The sequence below is a fragment of the Ruditapes philippinarum genome, unplaced genomic scaffold, assembly GCF_026571515.1.
Source record: "Ruditapes philippinarum isolate M1 unplaced genomic scaffold, ASM2657151v2 ctg2657_1_1_1_1, whole genome shotgun sequence".
NCBI lineage: Eukaryota > Metazoa > Mollusca > Bivalvia > Venerida > Veneridae > Ruditapes > Ruditapes philippinarum.
Genome location: NW_026853342.1, coordinates 98,055 through 120,320, shown reverse-complemented (window position 1 = coordinate 120,320; position 22,266 = coordinate 98,055). Strand labels below are relative to the sequence as shown.

General features: G+C 31.8%; 2 protein-coding genes across 2 annotated transcripts; one reads left to right on the top strand and one right to left on the bottom strand.

Annotated features, from left to right (window-relative positions):
• Positions 1-180: 180 nt before the first annotated feature.
• Positions 181-8,849, bottom strand: LOC132736559 (histone-lysine N-methyltransferase set-1-like). Its single transcript, XM_060723710.1, has 4 exons — positions 7,982-8,849; positions 4,915-5,077; positions 4,054-4,240; positions 181-319 (listed from the first exon to the last, which is right to left on the bottom strand). The coding sequence occupies exons 1-4, from the start codon at positions 8,070-8,072 to the stop codon at positions 281-283; spliced, it is 480 nt and encodes a 159-aa protein (XP_060579693.1). The 5' UTR covers positions 8,073-8,849; the 3' UTR covers positions 181-280.
• Positions 8,850-12,504: 3,655 nt separating this feature from the next.
• Positions 12,505-17,496, top strand: LOC132736555 (uncharacterized). Its single transcript, XM_060723706.1, has 5 exons — positions 12,505-12,920; positions 13,542-13,646; positions 14,801-14,836; positions 15,824-15,892; positions 16,154-17,496. Exons 1-5 carry the CDS (start codon positions 12,663-12,665, stop codon positions 16,331-16,333), a joined length of 648 nt encoding a protein of 215 aa, XP_060579689.1. The 5' UTR covers positions 12,505-12,662; the 3' UTR covers positions 16,334-17,496.
• Positions 17,497-22,266: the final 4,770 nt, after the last annotated feature.

The following is a 22,266-nucleotide window of genomic DNA, read 5'->3' as shown; positions in this document are numbered from 1 at the left end:
ACACTTCCAGGATCACTAACAGTTTTCTCTTTTACATTTCTGTGATGACTGTCAGCTAGATTTTGTATGCCTCCAAGGTCTATGTCCTCTTCTTCTTGAACACTACAAAAAAATTTGATAGCTTGCTCTTGCACATTACCATGATCATTTTCAGGTTGTTCTTCCTTATTACCAGGGATATTGCCAAATTGCTCTTGCACACAATCAGCATTACTGACAACATTCTCTCCTACATAATCATATTCATTGTCAGCCTGTTCCTGTATACAAAGGGTATCATTCACAGCACTCTCTGTGCAACCTGTCCCATAGCTTTTATCTGAAAAGTGAAACAAGATCTTTAAACATACTAGAATATTAAGAATAAGAATGCCTTAACAAAATAACACCATTTAAATGTTTTAGGCTTGTTATAATTCGATAAGCATTTCAGATTACCCTTACATATTTTTGTATCATTAACTTTGGCATTTTTTAAAGGCTTTGATTTGGAAGAGTTAATAATTGATGGTTACAATGTAACAGTTCATAAATCTTTCTGACACTTGATCCCATAGTAAACCTTGACTTTTCAGGTAGTTTTAAATTTTGATACGTCACACACCATTCTGAGGTTTAGATTTCTGTCAAACTATTTTAGAATCCTTTATATATATTGCAAAGTATCTGGGCAAGCCAAATTACAATCATATGTATTTTAACCTTTGACCCCTCATTATGACCTTGGCTTTTAAAGTGATATGCTGTTTCTTGTACACTACAATCAGCTACATTAAACTTTACATTTGTAATGACATACTTAAGAATTGTTCAATGTTAACAGTCTGGCAAGCCAAACTACACAACATTTTGACCTGTAAGGCCCCTCAGTATGACTTCTGTCTCAGAGGTAGGATGCATATTCTTGTATTTGACATACCATCTCATTTTGCTAAAACTTTGTGGCAACATAAATCCTTCTATCTATAAGACAGTAATAGTCCAGACAAACTGTGACTGAGCCATTAGGCTAACCAACCAACCAACTGACTAACAGCAACCTGACTACAGTATTGACTACAGTATATATCCATTCAACTTTGTCTAGACGGTTTAAAATTATTAAAATACTTGAATAGCAATATCATATACTGTAAAATCATTATTATTCGTGGGGCACGAATTTTCGTGGTTTTCGTGGGTAGGTCAATCCACGAATTTAAGATCCGACGAAATTTTATCACAGCAAGTACGTCTGTTCTATATTTTACAAACATGCGTCAGCTCTTTTCATGGACGTATATACATACATCTTATCAGGTTAGTGACAGATTAAATCCGTTTGCAATATTTAAGAAACTTGAAAGAAAACTCGATTATATGTTCTCAATTTACTGTCACAAATGTCGGTTGCATATACACACTTGATCGTTATAGTCTACTTGATCGTGTAAACAAGAATACTTGACATAATCGAGTAAATATGGGAACCCAGGCAATGCAATAATTAGCGCTTATAAAAATTGTCAGTTTGCTCTTATTAATTAAAAAAGTCTGTAAGTACACAAAACTATAAAAAATACGATCGCTAAAACAAATGAATTGTACATTCTTTGTTGTTTTAAATGATCCAGTTTAAATGAATTTTTATCTATATTTGTGCGAATGCTATTCCATAAACATCAAAGACGCCACCGACTTTTACTAGATCCACACATACTCGTGTTATTTACTCATATAAATTTATATGCATGTAAATTTACACAGTCGCTGTGACGTTGCGTGTAGTTACTGTCAAATGTGGTATGTAAACTTTTTTTAACTGGCTGGTTAAAACATGTCAGGTGTCGTATAATTATGCGATGTTTACAAGTGTGTCCAATGGAGGTGCATATCATGTCACATAAATGTGTTAATTGCAACCAATTATCGGCAGTAACTGTGCTATATTAGAGTTATGCCCAGAGGCAAGGATTAAATTTATTGACAAGCGCTGTGTGACACGTAAAGATATGTACATGTTGTAAGTAAAAATGTTGGTGATTAAGTGTAAGATTACTTTGCATTAGGTTACTGATTTTTTTTACAAGAAACTGAAAATCCACGAATTTAAGAACCCACGAAAATGCCTGTTTTGTTAAACCAAGAAATTTCAGGCCCACGAATACAAGTGAATTCGCAGTATTGAAAAACATACATGTATTGTGTTCTCATGACTGTTTGAATAACCTTTATTGTCTATAATATCAAAACAAATACACAATTATAGCTGAAATATATTTCTATAACTTGTATTTATACATCTTTACATTTGTAGGTAGAATTTGAAATCTGAATTTATTTGATGGAGATGCCATTGTAAACTACCAATGAATTACAATTTACAATAGCTTGTGGTAGTCCATTTATTCTAACATTGATGCACCATAAAATTGTTTACTTTTCCTCTGATGAATCTACAAAGTCACTTTCGCTTATTACCATTAAATTCTTGGAGCTACATCAGAGGTACTTTCTGTTTATAGTTACAAAATGATACATACAGAGGTATTTTTTTCAAAATGCCACAAACTTCACACATTACTTATGTGGTAGAAAGGAAGACAAGCACACCTTAATACTGCTGTAAAATTATAACTAGAGAAGAAGTCAGCAACTCCAACCACTCCACAATGGAAGCATTTTTTTAAATTCCTTACACAGAAAGAAAGATAAGCAAATATTTCATAGATCACAGAGAACAAGAACCATTCAATCAATCATCTTTGCATAAAATTTCAATTACACATACATTTTTTCATTAAGTAAACATGTAAACTTAATAAAACAATATGGCATTTCATTTAGCTGAAAAGGGGCTACAATTTAAACAAAAATAAAGCAAAGGTTATCTACTGTGAATTAAATTTAAATTAAGACATTGAATTCTTAAGAATATTTTCAATCTTAACAAACGTTACTGCAAAACTGAGGACAAAACCACAATTTTCAATGAAACAAATGGCTTTATTTTATGCAAAGTTTGAATGAATTTTTTAAAAGAAGATTTTGCTGTACAGAAACTTCATCAACAAATCAAAATATTGAGACAAAAACGAATAGGTCTCCATATAAATAAAGCTAAAAACTATAAATACAAAGGTAGCAGGGATGATTGCTTGACACTTAAACAAAAACTTGCCCAGATGTACATGTCATTTATTTTCAATTTTAAGTCACATTGACTGCGCTTCAGTCACATGGAAACTTTCCAGGTTTGATTCCAACATCCCTAATTAGAATACTTCACCCATGGGCATGCATCTGGGTAGAACCACTGATCTTCGGTAAGCTAGCAGGACAGCTTCTTCACATGAGAAAATTCATGCTTCTGTTGAGGTTTGAACCAACAGTGGTGACAGGCAAGTGATTTTAAGTATGCTACTAACAACGTGGCCATAGAGGCCTTCATATTTGCCATGATATTACTGTGAATATATATACATTAAATAGCTACAATTATGAAAAGCACCAAAATTTAATGTTATAAGGTTGGACAGGTTACAAGATGTGTAACATTAGGGAAAGTTCATGAGATTCCTGCTACCTTGTTTGTTTTCTTAAAAACAGTACTATACCTGGACGAGGATACAGAAAATTTCTAGAGACATTTCTCTGAAAATGATTCAAAGTCTAATCATGTTGTATTTCTTTTAAACAAAAAATGTGATGTTATTGATTGTTTAAATCCTGATACCTGTTTGAATATCTAATAACTAAAGGCACCATGTAATTCTACATTTTGTTACAATTCTAGTCAGACATGACTCTTTTGGCTTGCAATTTATATCTTATTTAAGTTATCCTTTCAATACTAAATATTCAAGTCAAGTATTAGATTTAAATAATACATTTGATCTATATAAATTTCAATGCTAAACCATTTGTGTTTCAATAAAAAAAATATTTGTTAAACAATTTCCACAAGAACACCATCATAGCTAGAGAATAATTTGTATTTTGTATTTATACTAACATTTTTTTTCCAATATATATGCCTGTATAATTCTTTTTTTGAACATTGTCAATACATACCTTTCTCCACGGAACTGACGGATCGTTGTAATCAAAGCATATTTCTTCACCTCGAAGAATTCTTCTAATGCTGTATATGCAAAGACTTGGTTGACCATTATTATCTTCTACAACAACTTTGCTATTGGGTTTTTTGTGCTCATCATTGATCATTCTACCTATTCCAGAGGACCGTGTAGCATCAATGCTGGAAAAGTTGTTATATAATTACAACAGGAATTTTTATGGTATTGAATGTCTTGTCACACTATTCCTTCTGAGATTAAAATAGGGGAAAACATCAGTTTAGCATATTGAATGCAAAAGAAATAGGGTTAGATTAATAAAATATGGCAATGATGACTCTTAGTTGCTCACCTGTTTTTAAGTTTAAATGTTACAGATAAGGTTTTTGTCAGTAACAAAGCTAAAAGATAAGTTAAAATGTTTTTCTATTTTTTTAGCTCTTTCAAGTAGAGATGAACAATTTATGCAAATTGAGAAAAGATTGCCCAGCATAAATTCCTGTGAAATTACAAAAAATTGGAACAAGTTAATTTTATATCTCCTATTTTAAGCTCTTGCTGCCATATTGTTCAGTGTAGTTAACAATTTAAGCAATTTTGGGAGAGAGAAAAAAATTTTTTTTTTTAAAAACAGAAAACAAATGTAGGTATAGAATTAGTAATGATACACAAAATGAATGGATATCATGATCAAAATTATAAATAAAAAATATCCACAATTCTTTAAAATAAAATACAATGCAAGCATATGTTGTCATTATATTATCTCATAATATGTATAATTGTAACACTTAATTTGTAAATGCTATAAAAAAGGGAAAATCTGATTTGATTCCCAAAGCAACTCTTTACTTACCAGAAGTTCTTTTTTTTGAATTTGAAGAAGAATAAGAAAGAGCCATCACTTTCTTCATAATTTTCATGCCTCCTATCACCTTCTTCTTTTGATATCAGTTCACCCTCATAATAGGTTAATAAAGCTCCTTTGTCTATATTGCCTACAGCAAATACACCTGAACCTGTAAAACAGAACACACTTCTAGCAACAGTTAAATAAAAGATGCATTTTTTTTTGTGTTTCAATGCCTTTTTTTGAACAGTATTTCAATTATTTAGGCTGTTAGTTTCCTAATTAATGTTCCTAGAGAACTATTCAAATTTCTAGTAATAAACTCCTATCTTCCATGCCAAATTACCAAGAGCTTCTCCGAGGGATCAAACCATTGCCAGAGAGATCAATGGATTAGAAATCAGCAACTCTAACCACTTGACCATGGAGGCAGGTAAAAGATGCATTACGATATAATTAATATAAATCAATCTAGAAAGCACTAGAATACAATATTGATAACACGAGTGATCAGTGATCACATGTGTCGCCTCATGTTGTTTAAAGAAATTGTTGACGACGGACGAGACATGAAGACGGATAGAGGGACATCACAATAGCTCACCCTGATCATTGCTCAGGTGAGCTAAAAAATAAGCTCAAGTACATTTAAGATATTGTTCAATATTATAATGACCACTGAGTAGTTAGCAACAGACATTGTCTTATTTTAAAGTAAAGGCGCCCGTGAATTCTGCCGTTTGTTTCGACCGTGAACTCTGCCATACATTTCAAACCATTAATATTTTTAGTTAAAGGCTAATAATTGATAGACCTATTATTAGACTTGGGATTTGGTTCCCAAGTGTGGAAATTTAAAAGTACCGCTTTTCATAATTTCAATTAATATTATCTTACAAATTACTTATTTCATAATTTTAATTAGACTGTGTCACGTAAAGTTGTGTTGTCTAAATGCTTTTAACAAAAATTATGTTTATTGTTCACATATCAGTCATTAACTGTGTCACTTTAAAGCAGAAAGAAGTAATGATCTGTTTAAAACTCTAAAGTAACACTTAGAATGTAAAGATAATGACCAATAATCACTTTAGGAAATGTTTGGACATCTCTGATCATCGGATATTTCAGTGGGTGGGGTGTAGCTGGGTGTAAATTACTTGTAGTAGGCATCATGCAGTCTAATAACGAAGAAGGACCTGAAAAAATCAGTGTATGATCCCACTCCCTTTCTTTAATTTTTGGCTGCATTATATGAATTGATAGTGTTCATGCTCGTCACCTATCTTCCTTTTCTGTCAAAAACCTCATGGGGACATAGGTATAATACTTGAGGTGGTTTTCAAACTTAAACGTAAATTCTAAGTCGAAAAAGAGGCATAATTCTGTCAAAATGCTTGATAGAGTTACCTCCTCCTGTCTACAAGTTGGGGACATGATGGTTAACAAGTGTGCAAAGTTTCAAAACCATATGTCAATGGACTTTGAAAATATTTGAGGTGATACACAAACTTCACAAAAGTGGTTTACGCCAACACCAACACCGATGCTCGGGTGACTAGGATAGCTCTACTTCTTATCAAATAGTCAAGCTAAAAACTACTTAAGAAAATACATAATTCAAGCCTTGATCAAGCAGGGGTATCAATTTACCAGGATTTGGGATTGGAAACCTATACAAATCAATAATTTTTTATCATACTATATCCTGTCGTAGGATTACATGTAGAGGCAAGTTTAACTCTCATTAGGTACAGATACAGTATACCATGTTAGTTAAAACCTTCACTGTTCGGATATTTTTCATTAGATTTTCACAAATTATGACTTATTAAAATGAGAAAAATGTCCTTTTTATTACGTAACTTGATAGTAAATCTTTAAACTATTGAATCCATTATTACCAGTTAAACTTTAAAGTGAACATCTTTCTCCGTGAAGCAAATTTTTCAAATTCTTTCTGACCGATTTTTTCAAGGAAAATAATAGGGCTGTCACGATATACCAGTAGATCTATATTGCGATATGCTGTCGAACAATATAATATCAAGATACAGAATCAACATACCGGGTTTTTTCTAGTTAGTTATTAGGTCCATTTCGATTAATTATTTCCAAGGGCGAGCACTCTAACCGCCTTGTTAAAATGGTGACACAAGTAAACTATCTGCTTTCAATTTTGAACTGGGAACTCTAAAACCCTTGAACCTAGCAACTCTAGGTTTTCCTTATCTTAATCACAACAGTGACTGTGTCATTTGAAATTTTCCACTTAAAACATTTTCATTTGACCGCTCAGAGAGCATTGTGACGAAGGTAATTCGCCCCTTCCTCAAATAATTTACAATTTCTCGTCCAAAAATGACAATATAAATGGCGTTTTTCAACAAAAGGGACGTAACTCTAGTATCATTTTATAAATGTATTCGTACACAAATTAATTCGCCATACGATTATCAATATCATTTTATTCGATTTCCGTCATTTTCATCGTCAAAATGTGATCAAATTAGACAATACTACCAATCATGAAATATAACTTGCCATACTTTAATATCCTTACATCGCTAATATTTAAAATAAAATATAATTTGGTTAAAGGGAATAGACAAAAACATGATAGGAATAAGACCCATTTGGGTAAACAACGCATGCGCAAACGCGCGACGGCATAATTCAATTAAAATACGAGTGTAAAATCCCTGTAAATTGATACCCCTGGATCAAGGAATAATTTGAACAATATGTGTACAAATTATACTAGAATATCTGGTTTCTGAAAAATAAGTAGCCTACCTATACGTTTGTTTTAAACAACTTCTTCCGAAAATGAAACCATTAGGTTTGTTTGATTAATCTTTCTTCGAATATGTTCGATTTTACCGCTAGAAATCTTAATCGAGCAGTTAGATTTTCTGACCAGACCCTGTATCGTTTTTATAAGCCTTAAATGACCCGGCCCGGACTCGTTTTTCAGGGAAGCGTTGCAACACTCTGTCAAACCATTCATAATAAACCCTGCAATTAACAATCCACTTTAAAAGCTGGGGAAACATATATATTCAAAACATACCTTTGAAGCAGTCTATGAATTTTACTTCAAGTAATTCTTCGCAGACTGTGTTCTGTTTCAAAATATCTTTTGATTTTCTTCTAAGCCTCATTCTCTAAAAATATATTTGCATTCTTCATTATACATTCATTTTACAATGATAATAAAGTTGTTTTTCGACTGTAACTCACTTTATAAAAAACAATCACAGAGGAAAATGTTTAGGTTTATTATGAGAGACAAAATATATTGCATGTATATGACTCATAATGAGTGCTTGCAAATTTGTGACACATTGTTTTGTTTGTTTGTTGTGGTTTTGTTATAGAAAAAAGATGGATTAACAACTATAATAAATCTTTTTTTTTTTGCTAGAACTATTTATGGTTAAAACTCAAACTCATTATCAAACTCAAATAATTTTATTTTATTGCACAACATATCCATAGGCAGAACCAGAAATGAAATATTCTTTAAATAAATGGAATATTATCAAGCTGATGTTTGCAACCGTTTGGTACCTTCGATTCGACCTTGTATAATTACACAAGTTTATGAACTTTATAAATTATGAAAGTAAAGAAAACATTACAATATAATATTGTTTATACAAACTCACATGTTTTGTCAATATGAAACAAACAAAAAAGCAAAGTATTTAAAATGAAAGAAAATGGAGACCAAGGCTTAAAATTATTAGTCATGATTTACTACAGACATTAACATAATAATTTACAAACAACGTAACAACAAAATATGCCAAATGCTGTGCTGTTACATGCAGTTGCAGCAATCAATCATATATTTCTTTACATTTCTAAATGACCATGAAAGATTCACACTGGACATAGCTTTCGCATAAGCGACGCGAGAAGACCACGAGTAACGCTAAAAATACCGCAAGTGACGCTGAAATATGGCGGATTTTGTATAAACAATTCCATTCAAGGTAAGTGTCGCTGCGACAATTCCTTATGCAATCCTTTTAGAAAACATGAATAAGCGCACCGTACCCGGATACCATGCATTAGGCTTTTTAGAATACTATTTACAAAGATTATTATCCACGCATTTTTTGGAAGAATCGGACACAGTTTGGTGTTTCAGAGACAGAAAGATGAACTACATGTATATGTGGAAATCTTTATTCTTGTATACAAAAAAAAGAGTTTTTGCTGGTAAAGTTGCACTGCATGTACGCATAGGGTCAAGCAAAATATAATCTGATATGAATTTAAAAGAAATTGGCTATTTGGAGAAAATCCCGGTCTGAACATTTATAAAACTCAGAAGTGACATTCCAATACACAACGTTTGAGCGACGTTAGTAGATTTCTAGTGCTCTGATAATCACTGTTTTAATTTCAGTGAATGTACATTTTCACCTGTGTGCATTATCATTATTATATAATTATACAATTATATAGTTTTTCATTATTTGCTTTCACTTATACGCATGAGGAATTAGAATATATATAAAGAATGTCTCGAATGACAATAGCGGATATTGTTTATTCCTCGAATAAATTGGGGTATATTTTTTGCATAAATGACAAATGTGTTGACCTTATACCTTATTATAGTAATTTGAAAATGATATTATAACGTATGACATAAGAGCTATCCCCCACCGTATGTAAGTATTTACATACGCGATATTTTATGTACACGAACAGAATTCAACATTAGAACTAATTGTTTCGTTACGAGAAATTTTGCAACTTTTATATTCAGAAGTCTTGATATGTATAAGTTACCATCGTAATAAAATATTCAAACGTGTTGACTTGACATACGTTTTCATTAGTGTTGCTGTATCTAAACCAATTCTGAGAACCGATTTTACAATCTGCTATGTGAAGTACACGCTAATCTTTTAAAAATTATGCCTTATCAAGTGGATTGTCGGAGTGACATCACTAAAAACGATGTGATTTACCACTCCTTACATGATGGTTTGAAATTCATAGTTCACGATAACGCCACCGTGGAACACTTTTCTAGATAGCTTATAATTACTATGGATGTACATAGACTTATTAAAAACTTTTATTAAATGTTAATTTTGTATAATGTGGATGTTTAATATCATTCAAGAATATAGAAATATGATTCCCCACCTTTGTACCTCATACACATTAATAAATGCCTATATGTCCAAAAAATAAATTAATAATGAGACACAAGTAAAAACATAAACAGTTATCTAAATAGTGGTAAAATTCTCAAGTGTCAAAAATAGCTTCGCAAGCTCTCGTGTTAAAAAAAAAACAAAAAAACTTCAAAGTAATTTGCCAACCTTTGATCTTATTTCATTTGCCGCTATAAAATGAAATATGAAAGAAGCTACCGAATATTAAGAGTTTACACATTTTCTAAAAGTCAAAAGACAATAAAACTTTTTTTTATTGTTTTTTCCCCTACAGAATAATCAACGTAACAATGATCGAATTACTGTGTGGATGAAATTAACCAATAGCGTTCAGTTTGACGAAGTAGAACTTTTTATTTATGAATAACTTTGATTGTCCTGAACTAAAATGTTGTCTGCTGATTCTTCTTTAGATAGCGTAAATTATTATTATTGTTAACTGTTTGAATAATTTGTTGCAATAGTAGATTAGGCAATTCTACACTAAACAATCTATTATTCTGACTAAAGGGTTTTTTGGTTGGATGCATAAGATAAAGTTAATGTTGAAGTGAAAGCGAATTTTAATTTGTTGAAATTGTAATATATACTGCCGAATAACTCAAAATACTACTGAAAGAAAAAATAGCTATAAATGTTCTTTTTAGGCGTACGTGGTGTATGATTGCAGAGATATACAGAAAACAATTCTACAAACGTATGGACACAACATTTAAAACATTATTAATTTTGATAGGAAAGAGCACTAGAAAACTGCTAACGTCGCTCAAACGTTGTACCCCCGGTATATGGAAACGTCGCACATGAGTTTCATAAATGTTCAGACCAAGATTTTCTCCAAATAGCTTAATTTCTTTTAAAATCTCTTCAGATTATATTTTGCTTGACCCTATGCGTACACGCAGTGCAATTTTACCAGCAAAAACTCTTTTTTTGTATACAAGAATAAAGATTTCCACATATGCATGTAGTTCATCTTTCTGTCTCTGAAACACCAAACTGTGTCCGATTCTTCCAAAAAATGCGTGGATAATAGTCTTTGTAAATAGTATTCTAAAAAGCCTAATGGTATCCGGGTACGGTGCGCTTATTCATGTTTTCTGAAAAGATTGCATTAGGAATTGTCGCAGCGACACTTACCTTGAACGGAATTGTTTATACAAAATCCGCCATATTTCAGCGTCACTTGCGGTATTTTTTAGCGTTACTCGTGGTCTTCTCGCGTCGCTCGTGCGAAAGCTATGTCCAATGTGAGATTGGTTAAATGGAAAGCCGCTGTGAAAAGAATAATAATTGCACCAGTAAAGTACACTGTCCAGTAAACTGTCATTTACCCAAATTTTTGTATGGATATATCTCCTCCAGAATATTAATTGACTGGCTATTTATGTTTAATAAAATTGATAAGAGGCGCAGGATTTGTAGGTGATTGAAAACCCTGATTAGAGATTACAGAAATGTCATCCGTCTTGCGTTGTCACAAACAGGAAAATGAAAATGAAATATTGATCTGTTTTTACAAACAATACAAGTTGATAATGGAGCAGTGGTCCGGTCATAGGATACGCACTTTTAGACCAAGAGATATTGGCTCATTTCCTGTGAAGGTCAATGCTAATTTCCTTTAGCAAGAACTAAATCCCAAATCAATTCACTTCTCCAAGATGTATATGTGTACCGTTTAAGCGATATATTGCAATGTCATGATATTTTCTGATTAAATAGCAAATGTAAAACAAACACAATAAACATCAGTATTTTGGGTGACCATATTTTTATTAAAACAATAAACATACCTCATTTAAGCGATTAGAAGCCTGCCGCCATGTTTCTTATTTACGTCTGAATCATACTGACGCTCATCGACCAAATCAAGTTTTTTTTCGCGGGTGATTTCAAGCGTCTACTATAGAATGACGTAATGAAAAAGGCGGAGCAATACCGAATAATGCATGAATATGCAAATGAGGAGATGAAACCCCGGAGAGTGCAATTACACACAACACACTGACACGCATCTCTTGGATAAAATGAGGTACTTGAGATATTTTGTTAAAAGAGTGTGTTTTGAGTAACTGAAACATATTATGAGGTTCACATACCGAGGTGTTAGGAAAATGTACCTCGCTATTTTTTTGTACCCCATAACGTGACTGTGTAAACATATATAGTACCTCTTCATGCAGCATGCACAAACGCACACACACGCACACACACACACACACACACACGCGCGCACACACGCATGCGCGCGCACACAAATCTGATATTTTCAACATTTTGTTTGCAATGCTGTCTCGGGCTCTTTTCAAAGTTTTATTTTTTTAAATTTCAGTAAAATATCAGATAAAGAATAAACATCAACAATGACCAATGGTTGTTTAAGATAATATACTTTGACATGTATTTTATAATAACAAAAATGTATACAAATATCATGTCCGGAATTTAAACTAATGCACTATACACACGTATATCTAATTATCATGATTATAGGTTTCTGAAGAGCTTTTGCGCGATGTTGTACAATTAGTAAATAGTGATCCTGTGATGAAGACCTACGACTTCTTGAAGAAAAGAAATATAGCTTGCTGGGGAAGTGTTTTACTTATACCATTGCTTTTATTATTGGCCACACTGGTTTCATTAATTGTACTAGTAGCCACTTCAACTAGAGACCGGCCAGATATCGTTTACTTACCTTTCGTATTTATACTGATGATATTAGCGGGGGCTGTTCTTGATTTCCATTCAACAATTGTGGTTATACTGGTTTTGGCTGTTCCCAGATATTACCACCGAGAAAAGGTAAAATAATTACATGTATTTCAGATTGGGTTCAAAGGCATATTGATACAGAAAACATCTTTGCTTACAGTCTTTACATCGAGATTTTCCAATTGATTCTAACTTCCAGAACTTATGACGAACCATAGTTTCCTGATTTTGTGATGGAAGTAGAAAAATGCTGTCATTATTATTTCATTCTCTGGCGGATATCTGTATAGAAATATCTTTAATAGCTGACTCAATGTCGTCTTTGCATTGAGGCATCTGAGGTTCTGACCATGAAAAAACCCAAAGTGGTGAGGAGCAAGTGATTTGAAATTTCCAACCTGAACCACTCGGACATATAAAAGACCTACATTTTTCAAATTAATTATGTAGATCACATTTTATTTACTTAAAATTGAATTCAGTTCAGTGTTGTCTTTATGATTGGTATATCCTAATTATTTCATTTTAGAGTACTTATTATAGTTGTTTAAATTGAATCTCAAATGCAAAATTCACAAAGACATTATTAAAAGAAAAAAAAGAGTTTTGCACTGCTTTTCATATATATATATATATTCATAAATGCATCTAATAAGTCAAAATGAATCTCATTATCTTTAAAAAGTGTTATGAAATATACCTTTTTAACAGATAGACATGGACCTCCAGATGAAAATATGCAGCCAGTTTTTAAGAAGATGCATCAGTAATGACGTCATCATTGTTTTCTCGGGACGAAAGAATCGCGAACCGAGCGTATCCTTAAAAATCATATTTTGAAATCTGATCTCAGATTGTTAGATTTAATCAATATATCGTTTTAAAGAACAACCGATTTTTATAATGAGATGTCTTTGCATGACAGAAATGTATTTCGTTTTCATACTCAATGATTTGAAGTTAGAAAATTTGTGCTCTATCAATAACAAGTCATGAACAGATATTTGTAGAAATTCACAATTGTACCTCATTCATACTCGCAAAAAAATAAAACTTTCATTCAGATGTAACTCCAAACACTATTTACCTGTTAAACTTTCATTCCAGTTGTACAAACGTACAACCATCATGTGTCTATGTCCACCAATATAAATACATTTAAAAATTCGGTGCGAATTCATATTCCTGTAAAATATAAGTGTACAATGTATAAAGATATTAAAAACAGCCACACTGTATGCTTTAAAAATTCCTTGTATTATTTCTGAAGCATTTTTGTGTCAGTAAGCAATATTTGTTAACTGGAATGTAAAGAATATTACCCTTTTATAATCTTTTGTGTTTATTTTTCAAAAGTTTATTTAATAAATTTCTTGAAGCAAGTGTAATTGGATGACAATCTCAATAATAAGTTTAAACAGTATTTATGTTGCTGTAACAGACCTGTACGTTACAGTTTACATATGTCATGTATGTGATGATGTATATAAAAAATGATTGTAATGATTTGCTGAATGCTGTGAAAACAACTCTTTACAGATCAAGGCTTATATAAGTTCATATTTTATGTTTGAATGGCTGATAGACTAATTGGCTCGTTTTTGAGCTTTTTATGTACCAAACTACAACGTCTCATTCTACTTTTGATTAGGCTGATGATGATTCGACTTTTCTAGTTTCTGAAAATGACATGGACACCGTAACTTACTGGAAATGTTATATATAATGTTCTTATAACAATTATAATTTTATATTTGCTTAAGAGGAAAGGGTACATTGAAATGTAATACTATCAAGTGTAAGATACAATGCTTTCTTTGTGTGTGTCGGCTTGAAAAAGCAAAACGGTAAGACAATTCAAGGGTACCCAGAAATAGTAAAACCTGTACGTATACCGCATTATTATCAATTTTGCTGTGTTTGGTTTTCTCTCTATTTTATCATTGACAATACTTAACCTGGTTAACTAGCTTCAAGTGGTCAGATACAATTTTAGCAAATGTCAGGTGAGTGTTGACTGTATATTTATATCTTTAATTCTTATGTCTATATCAATACTTATTCTTTTCACGATTTTTCTAATTTCAGCAATAAAATTTGCACAAATGTTACACAGATGCTTGCTTAAAGGGACTCCACTGACAGAGGTTTAAAGGCCTAAAAATTTCTTCTATAAATGAGCTGGGGCACTTTAAACAGACATATATGTAAAGAAAGTTAAGAAATATACTTTGAAATAAATTGAAAAGTCGTATTTTTATGCTTCTCTTAGCCCGATTTGAGTGAAAAGTGTTTAAGCGCTTTTCATTTTGGGTCATGTTTTGGTTTAAACAATATTTATTTCTTCATTAATACTTACAGACAAAATTACAATATATAAATTGCATTCAGGATTGAGTAAAAAGCTTGGAGCTTATATGAAACTCTCTTATGGGTCATGTATTTACAATTTGAATAATTATTCTGGAAAAACGAAGTGCGCCAATGATCTGAAATTTTGCACAAAGATTAGTGATCTTAACCGAATCAAATGGTGCATTTATCTGGAAAAAATATTTTCAGTCCCATCATGTCAAAAAACCTCAGTGGAGTCCCTTTTACTTAGATCCCAGACAGCTTTGTATAACGTGTGCAAATACGAGACTCTGTCAAATGAAAAACACACACACACACACAAAAGCAATCGGCGAAAATGTGTCATCTAAAACAATAATGAAAATAATATTTTGTTCGAGTAATATCAAGGACGAAGTTCTGGCTTAGAGACTGGTTTATGGTGAGACTAAAGAAAAGTACATAATTCCGTCCAAACACACATGTGCCTATTTAGTGTCTCTATTTTATTCTTAATTAGACGCTGATTAAGCCAAATAAATGTTTTAAACCATTTTTTAACGTTCTGGACATTTATCTGAGAGTAAACATTTATACCAGAGGGTAAAGGAAAAATATTTGAATGTTTTTTTTTTTAATATCACTTTGCTTTTTTTCAGGACTATTTGGAATACTTTATCCAAGAACGCCGCCACCTTTTCCCTGCAGATTTGAACATCAGCCCAAAGGTTTGTATTCTGTCTAGTGTGCGAGAAGATTATCTTTATTTGTAAAACTCCAGTATGACACGTAAAACTTACACTATTATTTGAAGAGATCGAATTTCTTATGCCAAGGCTAAAATGCTTTCATGATGTTAAGCATGTATTATAATTCAATAAAAGGAAAATACACGTTTCATCCAATATTTTTATTTGATGTTTTTTTTTTAAAGTTTAAAAGCATTTAATATACTCTTATACATTCAATAATTATTTTCTATTTTTCAGGAATACGCTTTGAATTTGATTGAAATTCATACTGCCGAAATATCAAAGGTCATGACCTTGAATTACGACGATCTGCCCGATGCATCACAGAACCGACATACCCTTAGGAAAGGAAAAGAATGTCTCTGTCAAAGAATAGAAAGATGTCTCTCACATGTCGAGAGAACAAACATCATTTGACACTGCTCGTAAAATGTTTGTTTTGTCTAGAGTGTTTTCGAAAAGACAGAACCGGCAAATTATGCTTATAAAGACGTTATAACACTTGTGAAATTAAAACATCGCTTTCATTCGAATATAGTTCATAGATAAGAAATTAAAAAAAAACACAAGGAAACGGTCATGGTATATGTAAAAGTTTTTTTATTACAATGAGTGATATACAGTAACTATTATGGATCAAATCACGCCGATGCAGCCCAGTGTTTTCTTGATAGATGTAAGAATATGTATTCACTTCTAATCATTCATTTGTCAGTGTATCAGATACCGTTGTAAAGTCAGTTACCAAAAACAGATGATTTGGTTTTTATCACATAACTGTAGGATTTTTCATTTATTGAGGTGAAGTTCAGACACAAAGTTTTCTTAAATATACATGTACATTTTTGGCCATGAGGAAAAAAAACTTGACTGGAAAGGATGCCATATCAAACAACAACGCACGCCAAACTGATACCTGATTCCGTTTAGATGTGCACTTTTACAGAGCATATAAATACATTTTCAGCTTGCCGTATTGAAAGACATCATGTGCTATGCAAATATAATTTATACCATTATACAGACCTTTAACAATATTGTGTATGCACGTTTATTTGTATGTAAAGCATTTACAAAAGAATGTTGATTCGTTTTAAAGTCCAATCGGCGCTATAAAGGCCATATGGTAACTTTTTTCCAGCTTTACTAGTGAAGGTAGACATCAGGTGCCAATCTGTGTGTTAATTTGATTAGATCGGGCTGACGGTCAAAGATGACTGGTTCCTTAAAATCCTTTTCATCTTCTTTTTATTAATACAACGTCACTTCAATCATCCCAGTCCTGTCACTTTTCCCGTGGGGAGTTTTTAGGTTTCCATTTTATCTTTTTATTGTGAAGAAATTTCATTTAATTTATGTGACGTTATGCTCAGTCTTATCATTGTCAAGTTAGGCTGAATTGATTATATATTTTTTTAAAAACATTAACTGTTAAAATGGTGATTGACGAACAGTTGATGTTGGAAAATGTTTAGAATAAAATATAAAGCTGCCTGAATTATAAAAAGACTGACCCATTCTTTATATAAATTAATTGAACTAGAAAATAATACTTAAGGAAAAACCGATTTCGGTTCTCTTTAAAAGTTTTTGTAAGTAATTTATTCAGTGATTAATGTGACAGAGTTTATTCTGTCAATAATTTTGATAAAAGGACTACATGTAGTAGATAATATTTTTGATACTTGTTTGATTTTTATTGGTTAAATACAATATTACATTTTGTACAGCTTTGATTTAATACATATCTTTGCAAAATTCTTCAGCTATTGTCATTATACGTATTTTCCCCCGAAACTTTGGACATAAAATTAACGACTGATGGCCATGAAGCACGGAACTATAGAATACCGGTCTGACGATCAAGCATAAAATTAGAAACATTTAAAAACGCCAATGTGAGTAAGGGACAAAATCGTTCACAAAATAGGGGAAAAATCATAAATTGAAAACATTAAAGACCTACTGGACAAGACAAACATGAACGATCACAGAGGAAAATCGCCTTTTAGCAATACCTCTACTGCGGAGTTAAAAATTAGTTAATGGGTAAAAGTAACACGCTAATATCACCCAGCATTTATGTATAATTATTTCTTTTCTTATTGTATAAATGTTTATATAATACACAATCAAATATTCATTATACCGAACACATTTTGAATGTTGATTATGTTTTGCCTTTCCTATTCTACAGACAATCTGAGTGAACATGCATGATGTATCCCTCTGACTGTATACTTCCGTTCGTAACACATACTCCTTTTTGGAGTGGACACAATCATATCCTTGTGGTATTACTTAAATTTATGTAGTATTTACAACTTTCATCTTTCTGTATCTAATTTTTAACTAATTGTGTAAGTCACTGTGGTCTTATGTTAAAGAAAAGGTCAAAGATAAGGACTATTCGCAACCTTAAAAGGATCCCCTGAGGTCCAAAACATAAAATTTGATAATCTTCCATTGATAAACTGGGGCACTAACAAGGAAAGAACACGAGAAAAAATATTAATGAAATTTACAATGTATTCAGAATTAAAATTGAAAATGAATATATATAGAGGGATTCTATGCCAAATTTTAGAGAAAAGAGTTTAATTGCTTTTCAATTTTAGCTATTTTTTTTAAATGAAAATAATTATTCTGAAAACTATCTGAAAATTTACATATAGCTTTCGTTATAGACTTTCATTAAATGCAAGATATGAAAAAAGAGAGGTATTTCATAAAAGATAAAAAAATATCACTTATTATAAGAAAAATCACATTAATGAAGGATATCATTTGAAATTATCACAATTTAAAATGTAAAATAATGTAATTCATTAAAAAGTCAGTATCACATTAAGAAATAATCATGTGCATATTAAGAAAAGATAACATCAAAAAATTATCACTGTTTGAAGGATAATTGCGATTTATTATCACAGGGACCATCGTGTATTAAGAGTAACTAAAATATGATCATACAGTTATGAGTATGTAAGAAAAAACATGCCATAGATTACACTATTCAAAAAAAAGAAGAAAGTTTTTAAAGTCTTAATAAAAAATTAAAACAAATTTCAAAAAATGAAACAATAAAGCTGAGCCAAGAAATAATTCAATAAAAAAAATGAAGACATATAAAATTTTATTGCAAGAAATTTAAAAAAAACACTTACATGCTACTTAAAAAGTGACTTTTGATGGCTACCTTAAAACAATGAAATTTGTTAATTTCAGTCATACAAGTTGGAAGACTGTTCCAGAGATAAGCACCAATAAAACTAAAAGCTTTTGACCCAAAACCTTAACCTTAGGAAGACAATACCCTCCTTTCTTACTCAGTCTGGTACAATAAGAATGCATAGATTCCTGAGAAACAAAACAATTACTTAAGTACTCTGGGGCCATTTGGTTTTTAACCTTAAAAACATGACATAACATAATTTGTTCAACTCTCTTACAAACTGGTAACCAATTAAGGGATTAAAAATGGGAAGGGGCAATATGAACTCTGGGATCAAGGTTTAGTACAAATCACATCATTTTATTTTGTGTTGTCTGTAATTTATTTTTCAATACCCGAGTTAAACCATTATACCAGACACAGCAGGCATAGTCAAAGTAACACTGAATTAAGGAATTGGCTAGCAGTTTTTTGGTATGCTGTGTAAGGAAATCTTTCTTACGGTAAAGGAACTTTAACCTGGCGTTAGCCCTCTGAATCTGAGTCTGTCATGAACCCAAAGGACAGGTACTGATCAATAGTTACCCCAAGGCATTTGATAGATGTGGACGCTTCTATTGCAGTGCCGTTACAATTTATATTTAATTTGGAATGTGACCTGAGTTTTTGTTTAGATCCAACCACAATGGACTCAGTTTTACCTAAGTGCAAGATAACTTATTATCAATTAACCATTGACTTACTGAAGATACAGAAACAGATTTGAGAGTGTTTCTATAAGCTTATATCTTGCACATAATCGAACTACAATAAATTCGTATAAATTATAGTTGATTCAATATGCCATATATGTTTCTTGATTAAAGCTCTTCAATGATTTTAAAGCAAATAGGTGATTTTACCGCTTGATAACATCACTGTTTGTCGTTCGCATGCGCATCATTATATCACGAGGGCGTATCCGAATTCCGACAATATCCCGGAATAGTCCCCCGGGACTAATTTATTTCTTCTACTGTAAACAAATGTCGGACTTCACTTTTAGTGATAATCGGGATCACACAGACGCTAGCTTCTAAAAAAAAATTATGTAAATTTCGCTTACCCACAATTCAACAGCTGTCATCTGTCATAACATAAACTCGTATTGAATCCAAGTCTTTGCTTCAATTTATGTACAAAGTTCTGTTTTTCAGTAGACATACTTTATCTTAAAATGTATATTTTTACAAATATTATATTTAACAGCAATGCTGTTAGAAAGGAAAACGTTAAGACAACGCTAATTCAGGAAACCTCCTATATATGTATATACATTATGTACATTAATTAAATCTTGGTGTTGTATTAATTACTGAAAGTCGTCAGCCGAAGAAGACCACATCAGGAGGTTTTGCTTCGTATAATTATTAGAAGGAGTCTAAGAAGTCGTTTTCCTTGCAGTACGTGTCTTTTCACCTTCTTTCTTGGTTTCAACATAGCCAGGAGGATGGCACACCTTTTCAACATTTCTACGTCTAGAAATTGAAAGCACGGATTTTTTCTACGGGCAACATGCTTTTCTTTACGTGGCTGATGAGCAGGAATAAAAGGTGAAGCATCAGATACTTGAAAATGGGTAACAGGTGATATATGTCCCGTATTAACCTGAGCATGCGATGGAGTGATAGTTTTATCATGGGCATGTAATTCTGCAATGTCGTCACTGAAAAAACTGCTTGAAGAGAACATGTCCGACAACATTTTCTGTAAATCTTCGATAGTTTCAACATCTTAAATTTACATTTAACGCTGATTGCAAACCGTTATTGAACATTACTTTCTGAATATATATTTCCTAAATGACGAGAAAACTTTGATATTTTTTATACAGATCTGTTTGAATGACTCCTTTTCCTTTAACGAGTAGATCTATTGTTAATGATGTATTTCATTACAGTTGTACTGATATTTCATATTCACGCTAACTACTTCATCTTATGCAATAAATTTAATATGAATTGACAAATTTATGCGCAGCATATCTGTTTAACTTAACCCTCACAAAGTCCGTAATCTACGACGTCTCCATTGCATACTAAAACTTCACGTGACGAGGTCTTCTTCATGTTATTCTTGTCTTTAATCCATGTTATCTGGAACAGAAAATGACATATATTTTGGTGATTTTTTATAATCATAAGCATAAAGCTTCACAGCAAGTTGATTATCTATAAAATTAATATGCCTTTAGAACAGTCGAATAAGCGCGGGCAATGCAGCAGTCAGTTTTACCATGAACAACCCATCCCGGTGAAAGGCAGTGTATAGCGGGAAGGATAAGGGTGAGCAGTGTTTTCATCTGTTCCCGCACTGACAGGGTTAGTTATGTAATGACATCAAAGTAGTAGAAGATATGTCTCAATTGCAGTGTTTTAAGTGGATATTTTCATCTAACTATCTCCGAAATTTGAATTTGTGTACTTACTAGTACTAAATCATGTGAACATATTTATTGTTATTTTCTTCTTCCCAAAGAAGTAAAGGTTCCAACGGCTTTGATAGTAAAAGAAAATACAATGTGAACATTTCGTCTGTACAAGTAGCTTATTGAGCTATGTAACCAGCATATCTATTACATAACAAAGCATAACATACATAATATTATCATCACTGTCTTAAGCTCATAACAGGCCAATTATGCCTCAGAAATACTATCATTTTTATTTCTCAAAACCTTTCTTTTTTTTATTTCTTGTTACAGTTTCGAAAAAAATAACCATTTGCCATAATTTATAGACGAATAATCTTTGCTTCTTTTCTCTCTAAGTAATTGTATAGTCATAGTGAATAAGTATTTTTCTATAAGTCATAGTGAATTAGTATTTTGCTATATTTACGACACATTACTGCACATTCAACGTTAGTGTCTTCAGCTGTTAAACATTTAACATATTTAAAATGTAAAAATAATTTACAAAAATAACACAGTCAAAAACTTAAAACTAACACAGACACCCATTATTAGAAAACATAATTATTGAAGCATTATTTAACCCATGTTTGACATTTCTAAAGAAGTTAATAAAGTTCTATGTTTTGCATAGCATTACTGTTTAAGTTTTATAGAATAAAAGGATATGGAAAAAAATGATAAATTTTGTAAATTGAAATATAAAGAACAAATACAATCAGG